The sequence below is a fragment of the Salmo salar genome, chromosome 11 (genome assembly GCF_965601325.2).
Source record: "Salmo salar chromosome 11, fSalSal1, whole genome shotgun sequence".
Lineage (NCBI taxonomy): Eukaryota > Metazoa > Chordata > Actinopteri > Salmoniformes > Salmonidae > Salmo > Salmo salar.
In genome coordinates this window covers 9,521,291-9,547,893 of record NC_138301.1, presented here as the reverse complement: position 1 = coordinate 9,547,893, position 26,603 = coordinate 9,521,291, and the positions used below count along the sequence as shown (strand labels likewise).

Sequence of the window (26,603 nt, the reverse complement as noted above, 5' to 3'; positions counted from 1 at the left end):
GTTTTAATTGTATTTTTTGTTGCTGTCAGCACCGTTGCAGCGGTGGATATTTTTTTCGGGAATGGGGGTGATACTCAATAGATAGATCCTGTTGAATTGAGACAAGGCAACGCCGAGACGCGTCCAAAAAGTGTAATCCCTCGAGTGCAATCGACCACAGATGTATAGGTGATATGTTCGCCGGTTGGATACGTCGAGGGATTTTAATATTCCCAAAACAAGATGCGAAATTGGGCAAACCAAGGAATTGCATCCTCACCTACAGCACATTGTGTAAGGTGCTGAGACGATTTCGCTCGGCCTTTATCAAATGTAAGTGGAATGTCTAAATGAACGAAGGTGGGGCTTTTTTTTTTTAACAGAGTGAACACAATTTCGTGCGTAATTTAAAGAATGTTTACACAGACTGCAATTCTCATGCGTTGTCTCCTGTTGCCATGTTAGTTGTTATTATTAGTATGATTAATTATTAATTCGTGTTATAAATATTGTCGTTATAATTACTGTTATTATTAGACTTGTGTTTTCGGCTCTTATTAAGTTGGTGATGCGTACGTCGGCTATAGTGCATACCATCGCCCAAACACGGGACATACATTTGAATACATACATTTGTAGGTTGTCTAATCGAACTGCTGTTTCTCCCTTGCAGCTGCTGAAGACGTCAGCGGAATAAAGTCATTCAGAATCACTGAAGGTGTACAGCATAAAAGGGCCGGTTTTCTCATCACCTAAAATGGCAACCAGGAGGGACCACGAAAAGGCAAAAATGCCGTATTTCTGCAAGTACTCACACTGGAGTTAAACACCTGAGGGACAAATTAGGTGGTTTTGTCAATATATTGTCCAACATCTGGTGATTTAATAGGCTATACATTTGAAAAGCCTAAAAGGCCTACCCATCCACAGCCTATATTCACTTGGCTGTAATAATGATGTCATAAAATAAGGAGTCCGTTTACAAAAATATATTCATGTGTTCTATGTCAAAGACAATGTGAACTATATTGCAAAAATGGACTTTTAATTACGCATTCTTAAGTCACCTAAGACTCACTGAATAACAGGTGCCTGCTATCTGTCAAAGCAGGAGCAACCAACCTGTGAGCCCTTTGCTACAATTTGCTACTTCCCATTGTCCTACACGTGTCGTCGCTAAAGGGATTATATCATTCACCGAGAACTGAATCTACACCCTCCTCAAAATGGAGTTTGCCATGATAGGTGCAGATAATGGGTGCAAAACTCGACTGCCTTACGGGTATGCTCGCGCACGGGAAAGGGAGCACGAAAGGGAGAGACAGGTACAGCAGGCAACAGCCGCTGCGGAAGGTGCAGCAAGTGGAGAGGGAGGAGAGTCCTCTGGCCATCTCCATAACAACCACCAGCAGCATCAGTCTCGCACCGCCTCCTCATCAAATGCCAACAACAGTAGCGGCAGTACCGCCTCGCGCCCCTCCTCCTCGCAACAGCCACAGCAGCACCACCATGAGTCCGAGCAGCAGGTTCTCCGAGAAAGAAAAAAGCAACGCGGCGTAGGACGTTGGAGAAGGAGTCGCCAGACTCTCGGTGGGGACTTGCGCCACTCGGAGTTGGCGCTACTTGGATCAGAGGAGGATATGATAGAGGAGGACGAGGCGGAAGGCGGAGAAGAGGAGGACAGGGGAAGCAAGAGTTCCAGTTTTCTCTGTAATATGGATGATGAAGATACTGTCTCACTCACAGACAGACGTCCCCAATCAGGATACGCAAATGTTTACAGTGAGTATGGGTGCTGCGAAAGAGTTGTTATTAATGTGTCCGGACTAAAGTTTGAAACTCAACTTAAGACTCTCACACAGTTTCCTGACACTCTTTTGGGAGACCCGGACAAACGAATCAGGTACTTCGACCCTCTAAGGAACGAATATTTTTTTGACAGGAACCGACCAAGCTTCGACGCCATTCTTTATTATTACCAGTCAGGGGGGCGATTGAAGAGACCCCAAAATGTACCTTTTGACATCTTCTCCGAGGAGGTGAAATTCTATGAACTCGGAGAGGAGGCAATATTGAAGTTTCGGGAGGATGAGGGTTTTGTCAAAGAGGAAGAGAAACCCTTACCAGAGGACGAGTTCAAACGCCAAGTGTGGCTTCTTTTTGAATACCCAGAGAGCTCACAACCTGCGAGAGGGATTGCAGTCGTGTCCGTTTTAGTCATCGTTATATCAATAGTCATTTTCTGTATGGAAACGTTGCCAGAGTTCAGGGACGAAAAAGAATACCTTAAACCACGAGACAATTCGACAGAACCTCATGGACAGACCCCTTTTAACGACCCTTTTTTCATTGTGGAGACGGTATGCATTATTTGGTTTTCATTTGAGATTATAGTGCGCTTCTTTGCAAGTCCAAGTAAAACGGATTTCTTTAAAAACATTATGAATACTATAGACATTGTATCGATTTTGCCTTATTTCATCACGCTCGGCACAGATCTTGCCCAACAGCAAGGCAAAGGGGACCAGGCAATGAGTTTTGCAATCTTGAGAATAATCCGCCTTGTCAGAGTCTTTCGCATATTCAAACTCTCCAGGCACTCCAAAGGACTGCAGATCCTCGGACATACCCTCCGCGCCAGTATGAGGGAACTAGCGCTTCTGATTTTCTTCCTCGTCATTGGTGTTATTTTGTTCTCAAGTGCAGTGTACTTCGCCGAGGCAGACGAACCCGCGTCTCAATTCACGAGTATTCCCGACGCTTTTTGGTGGGCTGTCGTCACTATGACCACGGTCGGATATGGAGACATGAAACCAATAACTGTCGGTGGCAAGATAGTGGGCTCTCTCTGTGCCATAGCGGGTGTGTTAACCATAGCTCTTCCAGTGCCCGTCATTGTATCCAACTTCAATTACTTCTACCACAGGGAGACTGATAATGAAGCGGACCCGCCACCGGTTGTTGAAACCCCACCACCTGTCTGCCCCTATTTCCCCAACTTTCTAAAGAAATTCAAAGGGTCCCCCTCAGGCTCTTCGCTGGGTGATAAAGCGGAGTACATGGAGATGGAAGAGGGGGTAACGGAGTCGCTGTGTGGGGTGGATACAAGCCTGAGTAAAGGAAACGGGACAGACATTGGCAGGAAAAACAGTACAAGTTCAAAGTCACAACAGACTGACGTGTGATGACAAAAAAAAAAGATTATTCTCGTGAAGAAAATATATGCTGTCATATCGCACACACATAGGTGGTCAGACTCACACAAGTGCGCACTTGCGCGCATGCACACACACACTTTATATTTAGCTAGATCTTGGGAAGCTCAAACATGGGTGTTTTATTTTGCCATGTGGCTGCTTAGAGGAATATAGGCCTACGGAAAATAGACGCCCAAATCAAAAGCTTTAAAACTATTATGACCAATGTAATCAGATGATATCAGATATCGGCTACCTATCAGGGCCTCGTAAACCTACAAATGAAATCGAAAATATTTAAGGGACAAGCTAATGCATATGCACTTTATGAGTTTCATTTGTCAATAATGGAAGGGGAGAAATAGTTATTGTTTTGCTGTTATGCGATCAAGTCAACGTTTATAGTAGGCCTAGTTTGCACTATTGTAAAAGCTTGTTTGAGACGCTGACTTTCAAGAGAGATAGACTTGGAAGTTATATTGAGAGACAGAAACTGTAGGACATATGGCAACCTAGACACCCTTCGTCTGACATAATGAGTATTGAGATGTTTTTATTCTGAACAAGAATCAATTCTTATTGCGTTTCAGTGTAGGTCTAACCCCTCTGTGTACACAATAAAATAATCATTCAATATCGACCGGAAACATTGAAATAGCTAAATAATTTGTGAGATTCTTGAGTAAATGAGCATGATGCCTATTTTGGCAGCACACTGAGGTCAACAAGTGAGACGCTTGGCAAACAACATTCTTTGCAACGATTAGGACAAAATAAAGCCTTGTATTGACCGACCACCGAGGTGAAGCACAGGAATTACACTAGCTCCTCTGCAGACTGACATGAGAAATTGCTCCACACTGGCAGTCACGAGAGGTCCTGCACGGATATCTTGTGCGACTACAACTCCGTCCCTTTAAAACCACCTCAAACTAACGGACAATATCCCTTTACACGGACGTTGACTGAAACTTATTTGGGGAAAAAATTACTGTCATCATGGAAACTTTGGGTTTGTGAACTTAATCAGTTGTTCGCTGGACCTAGTGCACATTTCTCTAAAATGAGAAAGGAAGGTCTGTTGGTCATCCCAGAAAGCACCAAGATCTCCAGCAGGCGGCTGTTTTCCAAGGTATGTTCACCTTTTAAATACAATCACCATGTGATGTGGGTTTTCTGTATATGAGCTTGACACACACACACACACATACACACACTGATGTCACCGTACACATTATGTGACGCACTCTGGAACCTTTTGGAGACATTCCAAATGAAGTGACGAAAGACTTAAATTGCTTGCTGCATGTTTTTGAATCAGGTCAGGTACTGTCATACTACACCCACATTTATAGAAAGATATACATACATTTCGAACTATATTCAATGATGCAACAATCCAAAAAGTAAGATATGCGCGTGATTTAAAGGGATAATTTGACGCACTTTTTTCATTGACGGCAGTGATGCCATTAAATATGAATAGACTAGGCCAACTGTATCAAAACAAACGACAATGTGCTGCACAGGAATCTACTTGGTTGTACAGCCCCAATACACACACGCACAAAACACACAAACACACACTCTTGATGTTGACAGCATTGATACTTTTGGGGCCCTGACATTCTGCCTGATATAATAATAAAATATCTAAAACTGAGTTGTGCAAAGCAATATTTGTATATTCTCTGCACTCAAGAGCTCTGTGTCTTTATCCAGAAAACCTGTCATCGCCTGTCAGACAAATGCATTCACTGGTATTCACTGTTCTTTTGAAAGTACATCCAGACACACAAAGCGGCGGGGCTTAATGTGTTTTGTTACTGCATCAATACACTGTAATTAGTTATGTTAAAAAGTTGTTGCGTAGCAAATCCTCATCAAAAAGGTTACCCGGCATCTGCTTGCTGTGTCCCCAGTATTGGATTCAATGCCTTCAATTTAAACTTGTTTTACTTGACACATGCAGTCATCATGGTTACCCTACCCGATTTATGACAACGAAATGGTAAGCCTGTGTCGGCTACGGATACTTGGTTAAAAAGAGGTTGGGACGTCACATGGCAATGTTAAGTCAGATGTCATAAGTTTACATTGTTATGAGTGTGTTTGACCTCTGATGTCATGTGCAAGACAGTCTTTGCCGTGTCAATTGTTATCATACACTCACCTCATATGATGAGTAGGATAAATTAGTGTAAGATTTTCCGATTTTCACGGGGTTTCCTCATCTCCAGGATTCAATTCAAAGGATTCATTGTTCATATGGATGGCTGTTGCTATAGGCGACCTTTGGTGACCCTGGCAAATCAATTTGTGTACACTGAATTTGGTTTAGTGCATTTTCCCATTGAGGCTGTATTTACAACCAATCTGACTGAAGCTACGTATTACATGTGTGGAATACTCTGTGATTCTACAGAGTGGGTCAGATCTGATCGAAAAGATAAAAACACTTCACTTAGCACAAAGTTATCTCTCCCTTTTATGTTTTATTCCATTGGGAGAATAATAGGTACAAACTTTGCTCTGATTCAAAAACATAGTAAATGTATGTTGTCTGTTCTCTGTTCTCTTTTCATGTCTCATCCCTCTATGTATTTATTATTTATCATCACTATTTTTTTTTAACTTTCTCTAGGACAGTTTATGTTATACAGTATAATACAATATAAACTCAGCAAAAAAAGAAACGCCCCCTCACCTCTCACTCAACTGCGTTTATTTTCAGCAAACTTAACATGTGTAAATATTTGTATGAACATAACAAGATTCAACAACTGATAAACTGAACAAGTTCCACAGACATGTGACTAACAGAAATGGAATAACATGTCCCTGAACAAAGAGGGGCGGGGTCAAAATAGAAACTAACAGTCAGTATCTGGTGTGGCCACCAGCTGCATTAAGTACTGCAGTGCATCTCCTCCTCATGGACTGCACCATATTTGCCAGTTCTTGCTGTGAGATGTTACCCCACTCTTCCACCAAGGCACCTGCAAGTTCCAGGGCATTTCTGGGGGGAATGGCCCTAGCCCTCACCCTACGATCCATCAGGTCCCAGACGTGCTCAATGGGATTGAGATCCGGCCTCTTCTCTGGCCATGGCAGAACACTGACATTCCTGTCTTGCAGGAAATCATGCACAGAACGAGCAGTATGGCTGGTGGCATTGTCATGCTGGAGGGTCATGTCTGGATGAACCTGCAGGAAGGGTACCACATGAGGGAGGAGGATGTCTTCCCTGTAACGCACAGCATTGAGATTGCCTGCAATGACAACAAGCTCAGTCCGATGATGCTGTGACACACCGCCCCAGACCATGACGGACCCTCCATCTCCAAATCGATCCCGCTCCAGAGTACAGGCCTCGGTGTAACGCTCATTCCTTCGACGATAAACGCGAATCTGACCATCACCCCTGGTGAGACAAAACCGCGACTCGTCAGTGAAGAGCACTTTTTGCCAGACCTGTCTGGTCCAGCTACGGGGGGTTTGTGCCCATAGGCGACGTTGTTGCCGGTGGTGTCTGGTAAGGACAAGGCCTCAGTCCAGCCTCTCAGCCTATTGCAGACAGTCTGAGCACTGATGGAGGGATTGTGCATTCCTGGTGTAACTCGGGCAGTTGTTGTTGCCATCCTGTACCTGTCCCGCAGGTGTGATGTTCGGATGTACTGATCCTGTGCAGGTGTTGTTACACGTGGTCTGCCACTGCGAGGATGATCAGCTGTCCGTCCTGTCTCCGTGTGCACTGTCTTAGGCGTCTCACAGTATGGACATTGCAATTTATTGCCCTGGCCACATCTGCAGTCCCCATGTCTCCTTGCAGCATGCCTAAGGCACGTTCACGCAGGTGAGCAGGGACCCTGGGCAGCTTTCTTTTGGTGTTTTTCAGAGTCAGTAGAAAGGCCTCTTTAGTGTCCTAAGTTTTCATAACTGTGACCTTAATTGCCTACCATCTGTAAGCTGTTAGTGTCTTAACGACCGTTCCACAGGTGGATGATCATTAATTGTTTATGGTTCATTGAACAAGCATAGGAAACAGTGTTTAAACCCTTTACAATGAAGATCTGTGAAGTTATTTGGATTTTTACAAATGATCTTTGAAAGACAGGGTCCTGAAGAAGGGACGTTTCTTTTTTTGCTGAGTTCAATATATGCCATTTAGCAGATGCTTTTATCCAAAGCAATGTACAATGCCTTGCAAAAGTATTCAGACCCCTTGGATTTCATTGTGTTACAAAGTGGGATTAAAATGGATTTAATTAAAAAACATTTTTTACAATCTACACAAAATACTCTGGAATGTCAAAGTGGAAGAACAATTCTAACTTTATTTAAGATGAATGAAAAATGTAGAAATACAATATAGTCATTGCATAAGTAGTCATCTCCCTGAGTCCATACTGTACATGTTAGAAACGCCTTTGGTAGCAATTACAGCTGTGGAAACAAAGGGGCTGAATACTTATGCAACAACTATTTTTAGTTATTGACTTTTTTAAGAATCAAATGTATTTATTTTTTACATTTTTCTTCCACTTTGACATTAGAGTATTTTGTGTGTATTGTTGACAAAAAAAAAATACTAAAAATTATATTTTAATCGCACTTTGTAACACAATAAAATGTGAAGAAATCCGAGGGCACTGAAATCTTTTATTTGTGCATACATTTTACGTACGGATGGTACCAGGAATCAAACCCACTATCCTGGTGTTGCAAGCATCATGCTCTACCAGTTGAGCTACAGAGACCTCTTTGGACATGTGCAGTATGTCTGCGCCTCCGTCTGACATATTTATAGACTATGCTATGTCGTATTGCATTGCAATTCCAAGTTACACAAATATTGCGTGCGCATGGAAACTGAAAGGCTAATCTGTATGGAAACAATCCTACTGTAGTTCTCGATTGCGGAAGAGATTGACTAATGTACACGTGGGAGCTTTAGGAGACTGACCTCTGTGTAAATGGAACTCCCCCTTAAGGTTTTAATGTTGAAGTCACATAATATGCCTCCATTGAAAGATAGCAACCCAAGTCTTTGTTAACAACACGACATTTCCAATGAGCTGAATTAATCTGACAAGTGCGCACAGGAGTCGATTATGTTACCTCATTCTAGACGTGTAGATAATTGTGCTAGTTACACATATGCTTTAGTGTAGGGTTTCAGGGTTTCCTGACTCACACGTATGGAGATAACGGTTGTCGCGTGAAGTCACAGTGTAATGACAGTAGTTACACTCTTATTACATACGAATGAAAAAGCATGATTCATGGTAAGGTGACGTAAACTAGCAAGTCTTTGTAGACTACGAGTCTTTGTCTTCATGATTCTTTGTAGTCTGAGTGAGCGGAGCTAGGAAGTGTGTATATAGTCCACAGAATTGACTCAAGTTTGGAGTCACACGTAACTGGGGCAGGCAGAAATTAAATCCCGGCACACCGCTGGACAGGTAAGCACTTCCCAGAGATGTCACATGGAGTCTTACTCAGACTTGGTTGTCCCTAGGGGTGCAAGCGAAGGCCCTGCAGAGATGCAGCGGTAGTGTATTAACAAGCTGGGGATTTAATGCAACGCAACAGCTGCTCAACCGTGAAACTTTTTCTTCCTGGCGACGCGGGCTGGTGGCTGGAAGGCTCGCGGCCTGCTGGTAAACTTTAATGGCTCCAGATGTGTCATCAGCTGTGGGAGTCTTGAACGGAGCGTTGAGATAGGTCAGGAATGAGTAAGCGGAGTTTCGCTGGTTGTCGTTAACACCTAACGAGCAACATCATGTGAGCTGTACAGTGTAAACTATTCATGTGATGTTCAGATGCAAGGTGGAACAATCTGGTAAAGTAACAAGGCAAAAAGGTAAAGTAGATGGAGTTTTGAATAGTAGTTGATATACTGAAGGCCTATAGATAATGCAACAAGGTTATTTGTGTAATCCAACCACAAAATGACAAAATATGTGAAGGTAAACCACTTAATTGATTTGTTTTTCCATGATTCGATCCTAAGTAAAATCATGGTTTACAATTCGATTAAAAGCACACGTTGTGCATTGGATACCATATGTAATGAAATGTAATGAGCAACGTGATCATGTTCCTAGTCAGGGATATATGTAATCAAGCACACACATTTTTTCACTCATGACTAATCAAGGCCACCCCCAATGGACGTTGAAATCAACCCTGGATGAGCCGTGATACGTGATCAGAGCGTCCCTCTGTATTGATCAGCTTATGTAAACGTAAGCCTGCAGTCCCAAAATCAAAGCAGTGGCATCTTTAGTCCAGGTGGAGCCAAAATGGCTGCCATAAATGAAGACCCCGTAGACCTATTCTCCCGCTCCCTCTCTGTGCTCTCCTGCTTTGGGGTGACTGGAAGCTTTTATGTGGAGTGATTAATGCTAGCTCTCCATGGCCCTGGGTGTATCGGTGCATGTGTGCGTGCGTTTGTGAGTGCATGCGAGTGTGCTGGACACAAGGAGCCAGCCTACAGGGGCCTCCACTCACTGTTGATGACTCAGAAGGCAGCCCGGAGGACTACAAAGACCAAGATCCCCCGCATAAAGTGCATGGGAGTTGCTGTTCAGTAAAAAATTATGAACATTCTGATAAATTAAAGACTACCCTTATTTTTATAGTGCTTGACATGCCACGTGGTTTTGTTCAAATATATGGTTAGGTCAAGGGAAGCAAGCAGAATCATATTTTCTCAACGTGAAATGATTCAAACCAGGTAACACTTTACATCATCAAGGTGTGCTTTGTAAAGGGTTTGTAAGTGGTTTATAGACTATGTATTATACGTTTATAGGTGGTTTATAATAAATAGCTCTACTCATTAATTGAAATTGTGATTGACAAATTGTGAGACCAATATTAGTTATAACTGCTTATTATCTATATCTATAGATGAATCACGAACAGTCCATAAGCTATTTATAATCCCTTTATAAACCCTTTATAAAGTATGCTTAAATCTAGTGTTACCCAAAATCAATTGGCCGTTTTAAAGAAAAAGTTGAAACTCATGGCTATAATTGGTCTAGTACAGAGTCAAAGGGAGCTGTTTTTAAAGCAACCGAGGTACGTATTTACAGGAATACTGCCGAGGGGTGGAGAATACTGTTGTTTACTTTATATTGCTGACGTCATAACATCCATAATTGAATGATTTATTCACTTCTTGAGTCTCTCACGGCTTCGTTTGATAACATAGACATGTCGTTACCCCAACCATAAATGTTTGGGATATATTTTCCTAAGGAGCCATTGTGGAATCTTTGCTTTACTATTATCCTTGTCTTTGATTTTATAAAAGGTAATGTTACAAAAAAGTACCGGGAAGCCCTTGAATGGTGAAATATCATTGGTTTTTGGATTCCTCACAGAGGTTTTGATGGAGACTTGCAGATATGCCCACTGGCAAAAACATGCTACTTCTCTTTAAAAGTAACAGTCAGTGCTCAAGGGCTTTGTATGTCTTTTAATTTTATTTGGACCAGATCCACAGAATTATTTTGGGAAGGCTTTCACTTTTTTTGGGTGGATTAAGCAGGAAACAACAAAGTTCTCTTTTAGGATTTTGTTTTACTTCTCAAACAGTAAGTCCTTTCTCCCTCAAGCCAAGTCTTGGTTTTTATACAGTCATGGTTTTCTGCTCTTTCGTCAGCTGGCACGTTAAAACACTGCTTGGAAGTGATGGAAAATTCCCTCTCCGTTTTTATAAATAACAAATGGTTTATTTATTTTCTTCCGTAATCCTTTTTACCCATACTTGAGAAACAACTCTGCTGCACCTGCAGGTGGAAAGAGAATGATTAAAGATGGATCTCTAGTGTAAATGATTATACAGCAATTACATTTATCTAGCAATGATGTGAGACAAAGTATTATTTGTTTCTTCTTTATTGATCTTCAATCCTAAATTCCAGATAACGTAGCAGTTTTTATTGTATACTGGGTAGCTGGTTGTACTGTAGTTAGTTGAAGCGTATTTGACATCGATTAACTGATCACATAGCCAGTCTACTGTACTTTTCACTGCATGTCAAGAAATACTGAAGATGCACAGAGTACTCTTTGGGTTGGTTTCCTGGACACAGATTTTTAATCCAGAACTACGCTTAATCTGTGTTCAGGAAACTGCCCCTCTATGTCCTACGTAGAATTAGGCCTACTCTTTCAATGTTCCAAAAGTTACAAAACAACTGCATTTAACAACGTTACTGAGCTGTAAAGAAATTATAAAATGTGCAATATCCTGAACAAAGTGGCTTAAGTGCTGTTCATTAACAATTTTCCCACTCTAGGCCACCAAAGGATTCTCCATTCTCCACATTATCCACTTAAAAACTGTCAAATTTCCTCGCTGCAGCCTATTACGCTTAGTCTACTAAACAACAATCATTTGTTGTTTACTGCTATTGTTTAGGAGATTAAAAATAGTATTGCCAAATACCTTCGTTGTACGGCACATCTGCAAGGCGGTGATATTGGCAGCCTTGTGAGATAAAATAGAAATATTCTAGCATCTGCCTTATCATTAGTAATCTCACTGTTTGCCTTGGTGAGTTTCCGGTGAGTTAATTGGGGTTTTGTGCCCTCCCTTGAGTGCCGGATCAAAAACAGCACGTTTGAGGCTATAAATAGCTGATAGCATTTCCTGCTGTACTGGGGAGATATTTTGTATTTTGAAAATAACCTGTATTGATGCCATTTGTTGTTGTATTGCCTATTTTTATTCTGTATAGACACACCAAGAGGTGTCATGACAGAGAACAGAGAGAACCTTGTGGCACGAGATGACCTTCGTCTTAATTTAAGTTCAAAAGAGGAGGATAAAGATCTGTAATACATTGTAGGAGCTCCTATTCAATTCAACGAGAGTCCTGCTTTTCTCTCGGTACATATGCCAACAAAATGACATTTTCATACTTTCATCATTAAGTATTACGTCATTTCCAAATTTCTTATTGAAATAATTGGGAATACTAACATCTGGAAGGTTTAACTGTATACCAGGCTCTCCGGTGTAGCTTTGGAACCCAGATTGGGAAATCAGAGTTGATCAATCAGTTAAGGCTTATGCTTTTCCATTGTTGCTTTCCCAGGCATAAAAGTTAAAAACACTTTTCCCAAGGGTGCCAGGGGCCACGATAAGCTGCAGATGAGAATGTTTGTGGTAAATGAAAGCATTGTCATAGCAACCGTGACTGAAATGTTCTGATGCATAGTGTGGAGTGATTAATGCTAGTAAAGTGTGCGTGTGCGTGTGTGTGTTTGTGTGTGTACGCTCATCTGTATATGTGTATTTTTAAGTGTTTGAGAGTCTGTTTTTCCAACTCTCACCCTCTGTTTGGAAAATATGTGTCGGGGAAGTACACAGTGCAGTTTTCCCCTAAACAAACCGCTGGCAGACTACAACGCTTAAAATACGAGAGATTTATTTTGCGACTCCATCTGGCATTTACAGCACCTGTGGGTTGGAGTCTGAAATCCAACTGCAAGTCAGCAATAGCGGGGGAAAGTCGTCGGATCACCTTTCTGGTCCATTTTGATGTGCTACATGCTGTGCCCTTAAGTGGTTTCTGTCCTCTGACTGGGGAGCGTGGTTTAACTCTCAGTGCGGGGTTGCATTATTCATCACACTTTCCCAGTTGCGACGCCACGTGTTAAAATGTGGCACTTTGCTATCATTTCAATGTGGCGCAACAACATTTCACACAGTTATGGACGCAAAGGAAGTGTGTGTTTGTTCTTGTTTGGGTGTGTACCTGCGTTTCTTTGCGTTTGTTTTTGTTTTTGCCATGTATCCCCCACAACATTTGTGAATTGGAAGGTTAGAGTAACGGTGTAATAACAGTGGAATAATAACCGTATTCCCTAGGCCTAGGGATACAGTATATCAGTGTAGTGTGTTTTGCACTCTGGCTGATGGAACTATCCTATTCTAACTATCCCAAAGCTCCTGAACATGGCACTGTCAACACCTATTGACCTCCTCCTTGCACATGGCTGTCTGTATTTTTGGGCTCCTAATTGGGATATCACAAATACTATTATCACCCACATTGACATTTGTATTGGTTTTCAAAATGTCTTCGTTCACTCCTTTATCGACTTTCCTTACCGCCCATCAATCAAGTAATGCTGCTCAGATTGGTTCCTTGGAAATAGGATAGCCACTGGAGACCTGTGGTTCTGACAAACAGGATCACTTCTAGGAAGTTCTAGAGTAAAACAGCAAAAGCATTTGGTTGTTACAAAGGGCTACTGTTGAGGGAAGGGTACTTATTCTGCAGCGGATTCATTTGACATTTTAGTCCTTTAGCAGATGCTCTAAGCGACTTACAGTTAGTGCATTCATCTTCAGATAGTTAGGTGAGACCACATCATTCACACAGAAAATTCAAGAACGTTCCTGTGTGAACAGTCATCAATCACACTGGCTAGTCCATTTGCATTTAACCCAAACTGGCTAATCAATGGAAAAAGACAAGAAAGAGAGCAAACCAACTGTTTGTGTTTTTCTCAGCTGTTCGCATTCTCAGCACCCCCTTTTTCACCCCCCCCCCCCCCCCCCCCCCCCAACACACACATCCACCTTCTCCCTCTCATTAATGAAGTCCAAATGTTTCAGTCAGTTCCAGAAGCCTGGGCAGCGTTCCCTGGCTTTCTGGATTCCTGGCCCAAGATAATTATGTGATGCGATTTTTCACTATTCGTGCCAAATGGAGTGTGCAAAGCACTTTTCATTTGCATTTGACTTTATTTATGTGTGTCTTGTCTTATGAGTTTCTTGCTTGACCCAAACTATTTACTTAATGTGTGTAGGTGGGTCATCCATCCATTTCTTGAAGAGACATCCATGCTTTATTTACTGTAAGTTATGCTTAATGTACAGTGTGACCAACTGGCATCACTAACATAAATGGTTGTTAATTGCATTGGCCTTCTGTGGTAGGCGATTGTGGTAAGGAAAGAGGACTAAGTTGTTCTCAGGTGTTATGGTAAGATTAGGCAAAGGAGCTTCAGCAGTGCCGTGCAGTCAGGAAAGGCACTTGTGGCCAATGGCGTTACAAAGAAAGCTGTGTCTAGTGACCACCGTGTAATAGGATCCAAAAGGCAGTCCGAGTTGTGGTAATGAAGAGGAATGGAAAAGCAATAACGATCATGCCACTCGTGTGAGCCAAGATTCAGCCATGCGACTTCAGTAAGGTCATGGCGTAATTGGTTACCTAACACTCATGTAAAATACCTGACCACGGCCATCCATCCCACTCCTGACACCAGTGTAGCATATTTGGGCGGTTTGCTACCTAACTGTAACTGGGATAAAACCAGGAACCTACTGCACGCTAACTCAATACTTTGCTGACACACACATATACACACACATATAAACAACGGCATTCACGTACAGATCATTTGCATGAGCCGCAATCCATTGGAAACAAATGGCTTTATCATTCTCATATGGATGAAGGTCATTGACAGTATGAATTCCTTCGGAGAGGAGGGATGGAAGACTGGGTAGAGATGACAGCTGATATCATTTTTGTTTCAGATGTATCTGTGTGATTTATTATGTAGGAAGTGAGGCTATAAATCAACCGCTCTGGCATTTCTCCTCTGCTAGGGAGTCACAGACACGTTACCGTTCCTGCTTTTAGATGTAGAGACTTGAAAATCAGACATGCTAGCTGGACTTTCCCATTTCGGCTGTGGTTTCACACGATGCAGGGTTGTCCTGCATCTTCTATCCTCACATTTTGATGTTTTGTTTCTAGTTTTTAGGGAGGTGTTTTAACCCCAACTGAGCAAATTAGTGTAAACTTTGTACTTGGTTGTCAACACTTTATAAATATGTCCCTTTTTAGTAGTATATCCTTCCTAAGCTTACAAGCTAGACATGCAAAGTAATTCTACTGTTTGCCCTTGTGAGTTGGTGCACAAATAATGATTAGTTATTCATGGTTGAACCTCTCACTCTGTGGCAGTAATGAAGCCCTGGTCCTTTAAAAAGTTGTCTGTGGACTTGTACAATGTGGCAAAATCACGGTAGAATTGCACATGTATAGCTGTCATTATTTGTGATTATTTCAATATCTTCGGCATATATTTGCTATGGACTTCTATTATACCAGCGATGATCTCCCTACATCCCATAAACACGGATCATTTTGGAGGCGTTTCTCACTGCCTAGCAACCTGTCACAACTGCAGCCAGGCTTGCTTTCCACTTGTAAGCCAGTAGAATAGGGTCTAAACATAGGTGCTTCAACCTCACAGCAATGTCCCAAGAAAAAAAAGCTTTGGTGGGACTGAAGTGATTTGAGTTGCGGATGGATCAGCTCCCTCAGTCGGCTTGCAGGGAATCCACTCGTAAACACCGTATTTCGTAGATCTGCTCTTGCCAGTCCTGCCATCCGTGTGCACAGAGCTCGTTTAGAGGGGACGAGGGCGTCTTTGCATTAATGATGTTTTCTGACCGCCGCCACCCCGCCAGCGCCATGCCTTTAATTTGCTGTGATGTTCTGTCATGGTGTAAAATGACTCACAGTGCATTGCACAAGTGCTTTCTGAGTGGAGCCCCCCCTTTGTCGCTATGAATCAACTTGAGGCGCGCAACCGTCACATACGCCACGCTTGCTTGCATGGGCTGCCTTGGCCAGCACAGCTGACCAGCACAGCACAGCCAATGAGAAAAAGAAACAACAGCGTCTGTGTGGGCACTCAACCGTGCCAGCAAAAAGTACATTGCTGATAAATCTGCAAAGATGAACCGTAGCAAAACGACGTATGAATACTTTCAGCTGACAATTGGTGGCTGTGGGCTTAAAACGAGCTTGAGAATGGTGAACCGAATGTTGATTATTTGTATGTGCGTGTGTGGCCTGCATATTTATAGTCTGCTTTGTGTGCCTGTGAATGTCAGGACTGATCTGAGAGCAGTGCCTGCAGGGGAATGAGGCAAGAATCCCCCAGCCTTTGGATTAGTGTCAGTGTGCAGGAAGCGAAGGCTGCACTTCCCCCCCCCTGAGCTACGTGTGTCTGTTGGGTCTCTAAAGCTGTCTGTTTGAATTCTCTCCATACTACAGTACATAGCGTTCCATTATAGTCTCTCGATTGTCTTGAAGCCCTTCATGACAGCCAGTATCCTCTCCATTAGTTCAAGTTTTCAATCCTCTCCATATCGGTCTGTAGCCACTTGAAATGCATGCCAATTGAACATCAATAGAGATCTAATTCAAAGAATCTGAGTGCGGCTGTAGAGAATTATTATTATTCAATTTTTTTAGGACGTAGATCAGCTTTAATATTGCAGATAAATTGTAGCTTCCATCAATGTACGAGTCTGCATAATTTCCAATCCCTCATATATGTATTTTACCAGTTAAAAGTTTGGACACACCTACTCATTCAAGGGTTTTCTTTATTTTTACTATTTTCGACATTGTAGAATAATAGTGAAGACATCAAAACTATGAAATAGCACATTTGGAATCATATAGTAACCAAAAAAGTGTTAAACAAATTAAAATATATTTGATACTTGAGATTCTTCAAAGTAGCCACCCTTTGTCTTGATGACAGCTTTGCACGCTCTTGGCATTCTCTCAACCAGCTTCACCTGGGATGCATTTCCAACAGTCTTGAAGGAGTTCCCACATATGCTGAGCACTTGTTGGCTGCTTTTCCTTCACTCTGCGGTCCAACTCATCCCAAACCATCTCAATTGGGTTGAGGTCAGGTGATTGTGGAGGCCAGGTCATCTGATGCAGCACTCCATCACTCTCCTTCTTGGTCAAATAGCCCTTACACAGCCTGGAGGTGTGTTGGGTCATTGTCCTGTTGAAAAACAAATGATAGTCCAACTAAGTGCAAACCAGATGGGATGGCGTATCGCTGAAGAACACTTTGGTAGCCATGCTGGTTAAGTGTGGCTTGAATTCTAAATAAATCACTGACAGTGTCACCAGCAAAGCAACCCCACACCATCACGCCTCCTCCTCCATGCTTGGCGGTGGGAACCACACATGCGGAGGTCATCCGTTCACCTACTCTGCGTTTCTTGGCCCAAACAAGTCTCTTCTTATTATTGGTGTACTTTAGTAGTGGTTTCTTTGCAGAAAATCGATCATGAAGCCCTGATATATGCAGTCTCATCTGAAAAGTTGATGTTGAGATGGGTCTGTTACTTGAACTCTGTGAAGCATTTATTTGGGCTGCAACTTCTGAGGCTGCTAACTCTAATGAACGTATCCTCTGCAGCAGAGGTAACTCTGGGTCTTCCTTTCCTGTGGGGGTCCTCATGGGAGCCAGTTTCATCAAAGCGCTTGATGTTTTTTTCGACTGCACTTGAAGAAACATCATTTTTTTTAAAATTATTATTATTTTAATCAATTTGTAGATTTGAGTTTAACCACAATATTTGTTGTATTATTTGTTCTGTCTTTTCTGGTGGATTAAATGGAAATTGCAACCAACTTTCTATGGCTTGTGTTAAAAATAGCAATATTTGGGAGATGATTTCCTTTTCAAATAACTGAAAGTGAGAGGTTGTAATCTGAATAAAGGGAAAAATACCTTTCTTGAACATAGGGTGAGACATTCTTACTAATTTGCTAGAGAACCAGATTTTTCCACAAATAGAAAGGTATTTGCCTTTCCATGGTAGCAAGATCTTATACATTTTTGTAACTCTCTATTAAAATTGATTGGAGTGAGATCATTTATTTCTTTCGGGATATGTATACCGAGTATATCCACATCACCATCAGACCATTTTATTGGTAAACTACATGGTAATGTAAAAGTTGTATTTTGTAGTGATCCATTACGTAATATAGTAGTACACTTATCATAATTAATGATGGCGCCGGAGAGGATGGCTGCTGTTTTATGGGCTCTCAACCAAACGTGCTATTTTGTTTGTTTTGTAACTTATTTTGTACATAATGTTGCTACTACCATCTCTTATGACCGAAAAGAGATTCTGGACATCAGAACAGCGATTACTCACCTTGAATTGGACTAATAATTTTTCTTACAATTTTCTTTAACTCCAGACACCCAAACAGGCTCTCATCCCTGTCATTCACAGGAGAAAGAGATGGTTTTAGGGAAGGAGATTGGGGTGCCTTGTGAGGATTAGGCGACGAGTGGCTAACCTGCCTTTGCCATCGGTATTATTGGCCAACGTACAATCGTTGGATAATAAAATGGACAAACTAAAAGCATGTATATCCTACCAGCAGGATATTTAAAACTGTAATATCTTGTGTTTCACCGAGTCGTGGCTGAACGATATGAATAACATACAGCTGGAGGGTTATACACTGTACCGGCAGGAAAGAACAGCAGCCTCTGGTAAGACAAGGGGTGTCGGTCTATGTATATTTGTTAACAACAGCTGGTGCACGATATCTAAGGAAGTCTCTAGGTTTTGCTCGCCTGAGGTAGAGTATCTCATGATAATCTGTAGACCACACTATCTACCTAGACAGTTTTCATCTATATTCTTCGTAGCTGTCTATTTACCATCTATATTCTTCGTAGCTGTCTATTTACCACCACAAACCGATGCTGGCACTAAGACCGCACTCAATGAGCTACAGTGAGGGAAAAAAGTATTTGATCCCCTGCTGATTTTGTACGTTTGCCCAGTTACAAAGAAATGATCAGTCTATAATTTTAATGGTAGGTTTATATGAACAGTGAGAGACAGAATAACAACAACAAAAAATCCAGAAAAACACATGTCAAAAATGTTATAAATTGATTTGCATTTTAATGAGGGAAATAAGTATTTGACCCCTCTGCAAAACATGACTTAGTACTTGGTGGCAAAACCCTTGTTGGCAATCACAGAGGTCAGACGTTTCTTGTAGTTGGCCACCAGGTTTGCACACATCTCAGGAGCGATTTTGTCCCACTCCTCTTTGCAGATCTTCTCCAAGTCATTAAGATTTCGAGGCTGACGTTTGGCAACTCGAACCTTCAGCTCCCTCCACAGATTTTCTATGGGATTAAGGTCTGGAGACTGGCTAGGCCACTCCAGGACCTTAATGTGCTTCTCCTTGAGCCACTCCTTTGTTGCCTTGGCCGTGTGTTTTGGGTCATTGTCATGCTGGAATACCCATCTACGACCCATTTTCAATGCCCTGGCTGAGGGAAGGAGGTTCTCACCCAAGATTTGACAGCACATTTCCCTGTCAAATGATGCGGTGAAGTTGTCCTGTCCCCTTAGCAGAAAAACACCCCCAAAGCATAATGTTTCCACCTCCATGTTTGACCGTGGAGATGGTGTTCTTGGGGTCATAGGCAGAATTCCTCCTCCTCCAAACACGGCGAGTTGAGTTGATGCCAAAGAGCTCCATTTTGGTCTCATCTGACCACAACACTTTCACCCAGTTGTCCTCTGAATCATTCAGATGTTCATTGGCAAACTTCAGACGGGCATGTATAAGTATTCTTGAGCAGGGGGACCTTGCGGGTGCTGCAGGATTTCAGTCCTTCACGGCGTAGTGTGTTACCAATTGTTTTCTTGGTGACTATGGTCCCAGCTGCCTTGAGATCATTGACAAGATCCTCCCGTGTACTTCTGGGCTGATTCCTCACCGTTCTCATGATCATTACAACTCCACGAGGTGAGATCTTGCATGGAGCCCCAGTCCGAGGGATATTTACAGTTCTTTTGTGTTTCTCCCATTTGCGAATAATCGCACCAAATGTTGTCACCTTCTCACCAAGCTGCTTGGCGATGGTCTTGTAGCCCATTCCAGCCTTGTGTAGGTATATTTTGTGTGCACCACGTCATCACACACAGTTTTTATCTGCAACAAGTCAGTTTGTTGGAAATACACCACTGGTGGGAAAATGTGCATATTTCCTTTATGCGGATTTTAGAATATTCACATGAAAATATCTCTCCAATTGGATGGAAACCTACAGCTTATGACAAAAAAAATCCCAATTTTTTGCTAATCCATTTCACACACATCCATGTGCTTTAATGGAAAAAAGATATAAGTCTATTACAACATTTAAGGTTATCATACATCCTAAAAACATTTTTGAAGAGCATTATGGACTTGTCAAATAGCTGTAATTTACCGACTTCATCACTGCATTCTGGTAGCACACACTGCTAAAGTGGTTCCCTCGCATCAAGCATTTCTGTTAAGGAAAACACGGTTCACTGCTGGTCCTCGATGCTTGATTCAAATAACGCATATGGGACAAAGTGGATGATTATAATGAAGTAATTGTCACGACTTCCGCTGAAGTCGGCTCCTCTCCTTGTTCGGGCGACGTTCAGCGGTCGACGTCACCGGCTTTCTAGCCATCGCCGCTCCATTTTTTCATTGTTCCATTTGTTTTGTCTTGTTCCCTGCACACCTGGTTTACATTCCCTAATCACATTGCATGTGGGAATGATTATTCCTCTGTTCCCCCCATGTCTTTGTGTGAAATTATTTTTGATATGTGTTTCGTGTTACGCGCCAGGCTGGTTTTTCCCCTGTATTCCGTGGTATTTCACGAAGGATGTTTAATTGTTAAACATTTGCTTATTTTTGTGACTGTTTCGCGCCTTGCACTTTTTACCTGTTCGCGCCTTGCACTTTTTACCTGTTCGCGCCTGTTCACAATTCTCTGCTCTCCTGCACCTGACTTCTCCACCAGTAGCGCACAACCTTGACAGAATTTCACACCACCCATGGAGTCAGCAGGAGCAGGTACCCCGGTCAGAGGAGTCCAGGAACACTTGGCAATGCTGCAGCATCTCGGTGCCACGATGGATCACGTTGTCCAGACCATGGACCGCTGGGAGAGACAGGAAGTCTCTCCAGCGCCTCGACCAGCGCAACCGGGGTTACCTCTACCCGTCCCTCCTGGATCCAGTCCCAGTGGGATGCGTCTCTCCCTTCCCAGGGAGTATGATGGGACGGCAGCAAGGTGCCAGGGGTTCCTATTACAGCTGGACCTATACCTGGCCACCATTCACCCAGCACCCTCGGGAAGGGAGAGGGTGTCCTCCCTCGTCTCATGCCTCTCGGGGAGAGCTCTGGAGTGGGCAAACGCCGTGTGGGGAGAAGGAGGCGCAGCGTTGGACCACTTCGAGGAGTTCACCTGACGCCTCCGGGCCGTCTTCGACCATCCGTCCGAGGGTAGAGCGGCGGGGGAACGGCTCTTCCACTTGAGGCAGGGGACGAGCAGCGCCCAGGAGTTCACACTGGAATTCGGGACCTTGGCCGCCGGAGCAGGATGGAATGACAGGGCCCTTGTCGACCACTACCGATGCAGCCTGCGCGAGGACGTCCGATGGGAGTTGGCCTGCAGGGATGCCACCATCACTTTTGACCAACTGGCGGATCTGTCCATCCGGTTGGATAATCTGCTGGTCACCCGCGGACGTCCAGAGAGGGCTCTGTCGGTTCCATCTCCCAGCACCCCCGCTCCGGTGCCCATGGAGCTGGGAGGGGCTGCGCTTAGGGAGGCTGGAGGAGGGGCCTTCACATGCACCATCTGTGGCCGCAGAGGGCACACTGCCGGTCGGTCCCTCTGGGAGTCGAGGCAGCAGGCAGGGCACTCTGGCGTCACCCCAGGTGAGTCTGCACCACTCTCATCCAGAGTCCTCTGTTGTCCACCTGTTTGTACCGGTTTGTTTTCCTGAGTTTTCCCCGCATTCCCAGCATAAAGCACTCGTCAATTCAGGCACGGCTGGGAATTTTATCGACAGAGCGTTCGCCCTTAGTTTAGGGATCCCCATTATTTCTGTGGTTAGACCTTTTCCGGTACACGCTCTGGATAGTCGACCATTAGGGTCCAGGCTAATCAGGGAAGCCACCATCTCCCTGGCCATGGTGATGCAGGGGGGTCACGAGGAGAGAATCAGTCTCTTCCTCGTTGACTCTCCTGCGTTTCCCGTGGTACTAGGCCTTCCCTGGTTAGCTCGTCATGACCCCACCATTTCATGGCCACAGAGGGCTCTCACGGGGTGGTCGCGAGAGTGCTCGGGGAGGTGTGTAGGGGTTTCCGTTGGTGCGCATCCCCCCAGAATATGTAGATTTGGCTCTCGCCTTCTGTAAAAAGAAGGCGACTCAATTACCACCCCATCGACGGGGCGATTGTGCGATAAATCTCCTGGTAGACGCTACACTTCCCAGGAGTCATGTGTATCCCCTGTCGCAAGTGGAGACCGCGGCTATGGAGACATATGTCTCTGAATCCCTGCGTCAGGGGTACATTCGGTCCTCCACTTCACCCGCCTCCTCGAGTTTCTTTTTTGTGAAGAAGAAGGAGGGAGGTCTGCGCCCGTGCATTGACTATCGAGGTCTCAATCAAATCACGGTGAGGTACAGTTACCTGCTACCTCTCATCGCCATGGCGATTGAGTCAATGCACGGGGCGCGCTTCTTCACTAAACTGGATCTCAGGAGCGCGTACAACCTGGTGCGTATCCGGGAGGGAGACGAGTGGAAGACAGCGTTTAGTACCACCTCCGGGCATTATGAGTACCTCGTCATGCCGTACGGGTTGATGAATGCTCCATCAGTCTTCCAATCCTTTGTAGACGAGATTTTCAGGGACCTGCACGGGCAGGGTGTAGTGGTGTATATCGATGACATTCTGATATACTCCGCTACACGCACTGAGCATGTGTCCTTGGTGCGCAGGGTACTTGGACGACTGTTGGAGCATGACCTGTACATCAAGGCTGAGAAACGCCTGTTCTTTCACGAGGCTGTCTCCTTCCTAGGGTATCGCATTTCCACATCAGGGGTGGAGATGGAGAGTGACCGCATTTCAGCCATGCGTAATTGGCTGACTCCCACCACGGTAAAGGAGGTGCAGCGGTTTCTAGGGTTTGCCAACTACTACCGGAGATTTATCCGGAGTTTTGGCCAGGTGGCTGCTCTCATTACCTCATTGCTGAAGGGGGGTCCTGTACGTCTGCAGTGGTCGGTTGAGGCGGACAGGGATTTTGGGCACCTAAGATCTCTGTTTACCTCGGCTCCCGTGCTGGCCCATCTGGATCCCTCTTTGGCGTTCATAGTGGAGGTGGACGCGTCCGAGGCTGGGATAGAAGCCGTGCTCTCTCAGCGCTCGGGCACGCCACCGAAGCTCCGCCCCTGTGCTTTCTTCTCGAAGAAGCTCAGCCCGGCGGAGCGAAACTATGATGTGGGGGACTGGAAGCTGTTGGCTGTGGTTAAAGCTTTGAAGGCATGGAGACATTGGCTTGAGGGGGCTAAACACCCTTTCCTCATCTGGACTGACCACCGCAACCTGGAGTACATCCGGGCAGCGAGGAGACTGAATCCTCGTCAGGCAAGGTGGGCCATGTTCTTTACCCGTTTTGTGTTTACCCTGTCCTACAGACCAGGTTCCCAGAATATGAAGGCAGACGCACTGTCCCGGCTGTATGACACAGAGGAGCGGCCCATGGATCAGACTCCCATACTCCCGGCCTCCTGCCTGGTAGCGCCGGTCGTGTGGGAACTGGACGTGGACATTGAGCAGGCGTTGCGTACAGAGCCTGCTCCCCTCCAGTGTCCCATCGGGCGTCTGTACGTTCCGTCTGCTGTCCATGACCAGTTGATCTATTGGGCCCACACGTCACCCTCCTCTGGTCATCCGGGGATCGGTCGGAAGGTGCACTGTCTGAGTGGGAAGTACTGGTAGCCCACCTTGGCAAAGGACGTGAGGGTTTATGTTTCCTCCAGCTTGGTGTGTGCCCAGTGTAAGTCTCCTAGACACCTGCCCAGAGGTAAGCTACATCCCTTACCCGTTCCACAATGACCTTGGTCACACCTGTTGCTGGATTTTCTGACCGATCTTCCTCCCTCACAGGGAATCACCACGATCCTGGTCGTTGTGGATCATTTCTCTAAGTCCTGTCGTCTCCTCCCCCTGCCCGGTCTCCCTATGGCCCTACAGACTGAGGAGGCCTTGTTTACAAACGTCTTCCGGCACTACGGGGTGCCTGAGGATATAGTGTCTGATCGGGGTCCCCAATTCACTTCGAGAGTCTGGAGGGCGTTCATGGAACGTCTGGGGGTCTCGATCAGCCTCACCCCAGGTCTTCACCCCGAGAGTAACGGGCAGGTGGAGAGAGTGAACCAGGATGTGGGCAGGTTTCTGCGGTCTTATTGTCAGGACCGGCCGGGGGAGTGGGCGGCGTTCGTTCCCTGGGCCGAGATGGCGCAGAACTCGCTCCGCCACTCCTCCACTAACCTCTCCCCCTTTCAGTGAGTATTGGGGTACCAGCCGGTTCTGGCACCGTGGCATTAGAGTCAGACCGAAGCTCCTGCGGTGGACGACTGGTTCAGGCGCGCGGAGGAGACATGGGAAGGCGCCCATGTTCACATCCAGCGAGTCGCGCTGCTCCAAAAAACCAGCGAGGACCGTCACCGCAGTGAGGCCCCGGGGGACCGGGTCTGGCTCTTGACCTGAAACCTGCCCCTCTGCCTGCCCTCCTGGAAGCTGGGCCCGCAGTTTGTGGGGCCATTCAGTCCTGAGGAGAGTGAACGAGGTGTGTTACAGGTTACAGCTTCCCCCCGTTTACTGTATTAACCCCTCGTTCCATGTGTCTCTCCTCAGGCCGGTGGTGGTTGGTCCGCTCCAGGAATCTGAGGTACGGGAGGTTCCGCCGCCCCCTCTGGACATCGAGGGGGCCCCGGCGTACTCCGTTCGTTCCATCCTGGATTCGAGGCGTTGGGCAAGGGGCCTTCAGTACCTCGTGGAGTGGGAGCCGTATGGTCCAGAGGAGAGGTGCTGGGTTTCCGGTGGCGGTTGTGTTGGACCCTAAACTGCTGCGGGACTTCCACCGTCGCAGGCCGGATCGCCCGGAGCCTCGCCCTCCGGGTCATCCCCAAGGCCGGTGTCGCCGCGCGTCAAGGGGGGTGTACTGTCACGACTTCCGCCAAAGTCGGCTCCACTCCTTGTTCGGGCGGTGTTCGGCGGTCGACGTCACCGGCTTTCTAGCCATCGCCGCTCCATTTTTTCATTGTTCCATTTGTTTTGTCTTGTTCCCTGCACACCTGGTTTACATTCCCTAATCACACTGCATGTATTTATTCCTCTGTTCCCACCATGTCTTTGTGTGAAATTATTTTTGTTACGTGTTTCATGTTACGCGCCAGGTTGGTTTTTCCCCTGTATTCTGTGGTATTTCACGAAGGATGTTTAATTGTTAAACATTTGCTTATTTTTGTGACTGTTTTGCGCCTTGCACTTTTTACCTTTGGCTGGAAGTTTTGACGCAGTGGCGTCTGTCTGTTTTATTGCCTCTGCCTAAATAAAGTGTGCGCCTGTTCACAACTCTCTTCTCTCCTGCACCTGACTTCTCCACCAGTAGCGCACAACCTTGACAGTAATATAGCCTATAGTAGCAACGATTATCTATGTAGCTATAAGGTATGCGTAACTGGCTGTAAGGGAGTCAGGCGCAGGAGAGCAGAATTTGGGTAGCAAACGGAGCCTTTTATTTAGGCGAACAAAACACACGGCACTAAGAACACTAAACACAACACGAAACAATAACAATTTCACACACAGACATGGGGGGGAACAGAGGGTTAAATACACGACAAGTAATGAGGGAAATGTAAACCAGGTGTGTGGGAATACAAGACAAAACAAATGGAAAATGAAAGGTGGATCGGCGGTGGCTAGAAGACCTGTGACGTCGACCGCCAAACGCCGCCCAAACAAGGAGAGGAACCGACTTCGGCGGAAGTCGTGACAGTAGCAGTGCCAGTAGCCTGCAAGAGGTATTATAACTAGAAGCACCTCATTAAATGTATTCGTCATCTTCATTTATAAAGTTTTCCTGCCCTTTTCTTCTCAACACACTAACACAATAAATGTAATCCTATATTTTCAAAGGGGGAAAAAACGAGATCAAACCCTTGGCACAATCTGCGACAATTACATGGAGTTAGGTACTCCACACAGAGAGCTATTTGACCAGTCAGTCAAATACATTATATATTGTAGTTGCTTTGATTATCAGAACGTGCTGTTGGACTTCTTTTAAGGACGCTTTCATGAACAAGTGTTGGATCACATCCAACTAGGTCAACGATTTGAATTGGCTGATACGGAATTTGAACCAGATATAATCACAGCCATCTGTCTGCCAGGTTATCTGATGGTAATAGCTAACATATAGCGTGTGATCACACATGCAACTACGTCAATGACTTTAATTCGCTGATGTGCATTTTGAGATGGATAAAAGGTTTAAATTTCAACTATTTCAAATGTTCGAAAGTATGGCCCCAAAGAGTATTGTTGATTAATTTGAGGCATTGGCGGTGTTGAAGGTGTTAAATCGGTGAGCAGCTGCTCTTGTGATCATTGTCACGAAGCCACACCCGTCCCACTCGCATTAGAAGTTCAGAACGAGAA

The 26,603-nt window shown here is 44.8% G+C and overlaps 1 protein-coding gene across 1 annotated transcript in view; it reads left to right on the top strand.

Moving 5' to 3' along the window:
* Positions 1-658: 658 nt before the first annotated feature.
* LOC106561928 (potassium voltage-gated channel subfamily A member 1) overlaps positions 659-26,603 on the top strand; it is a 38,077-nt gene continuing 12,132 nt past the window's right edge. Inside the window, exon 1 of the mRNA XM_045688976.2 lies at positions 659-4,308. Within this exon, the coding sequence (XP_045544932.1) occupies positions 1,206-3,164 (1,959 nt within the window). The 5' untranslated portion in view covers positions 659-1,205 and the 3' untranslated portion in view covers positions 3,165-4,308. The remainder of the gene's footprint in view (positions 4,309-26,603) is intronic.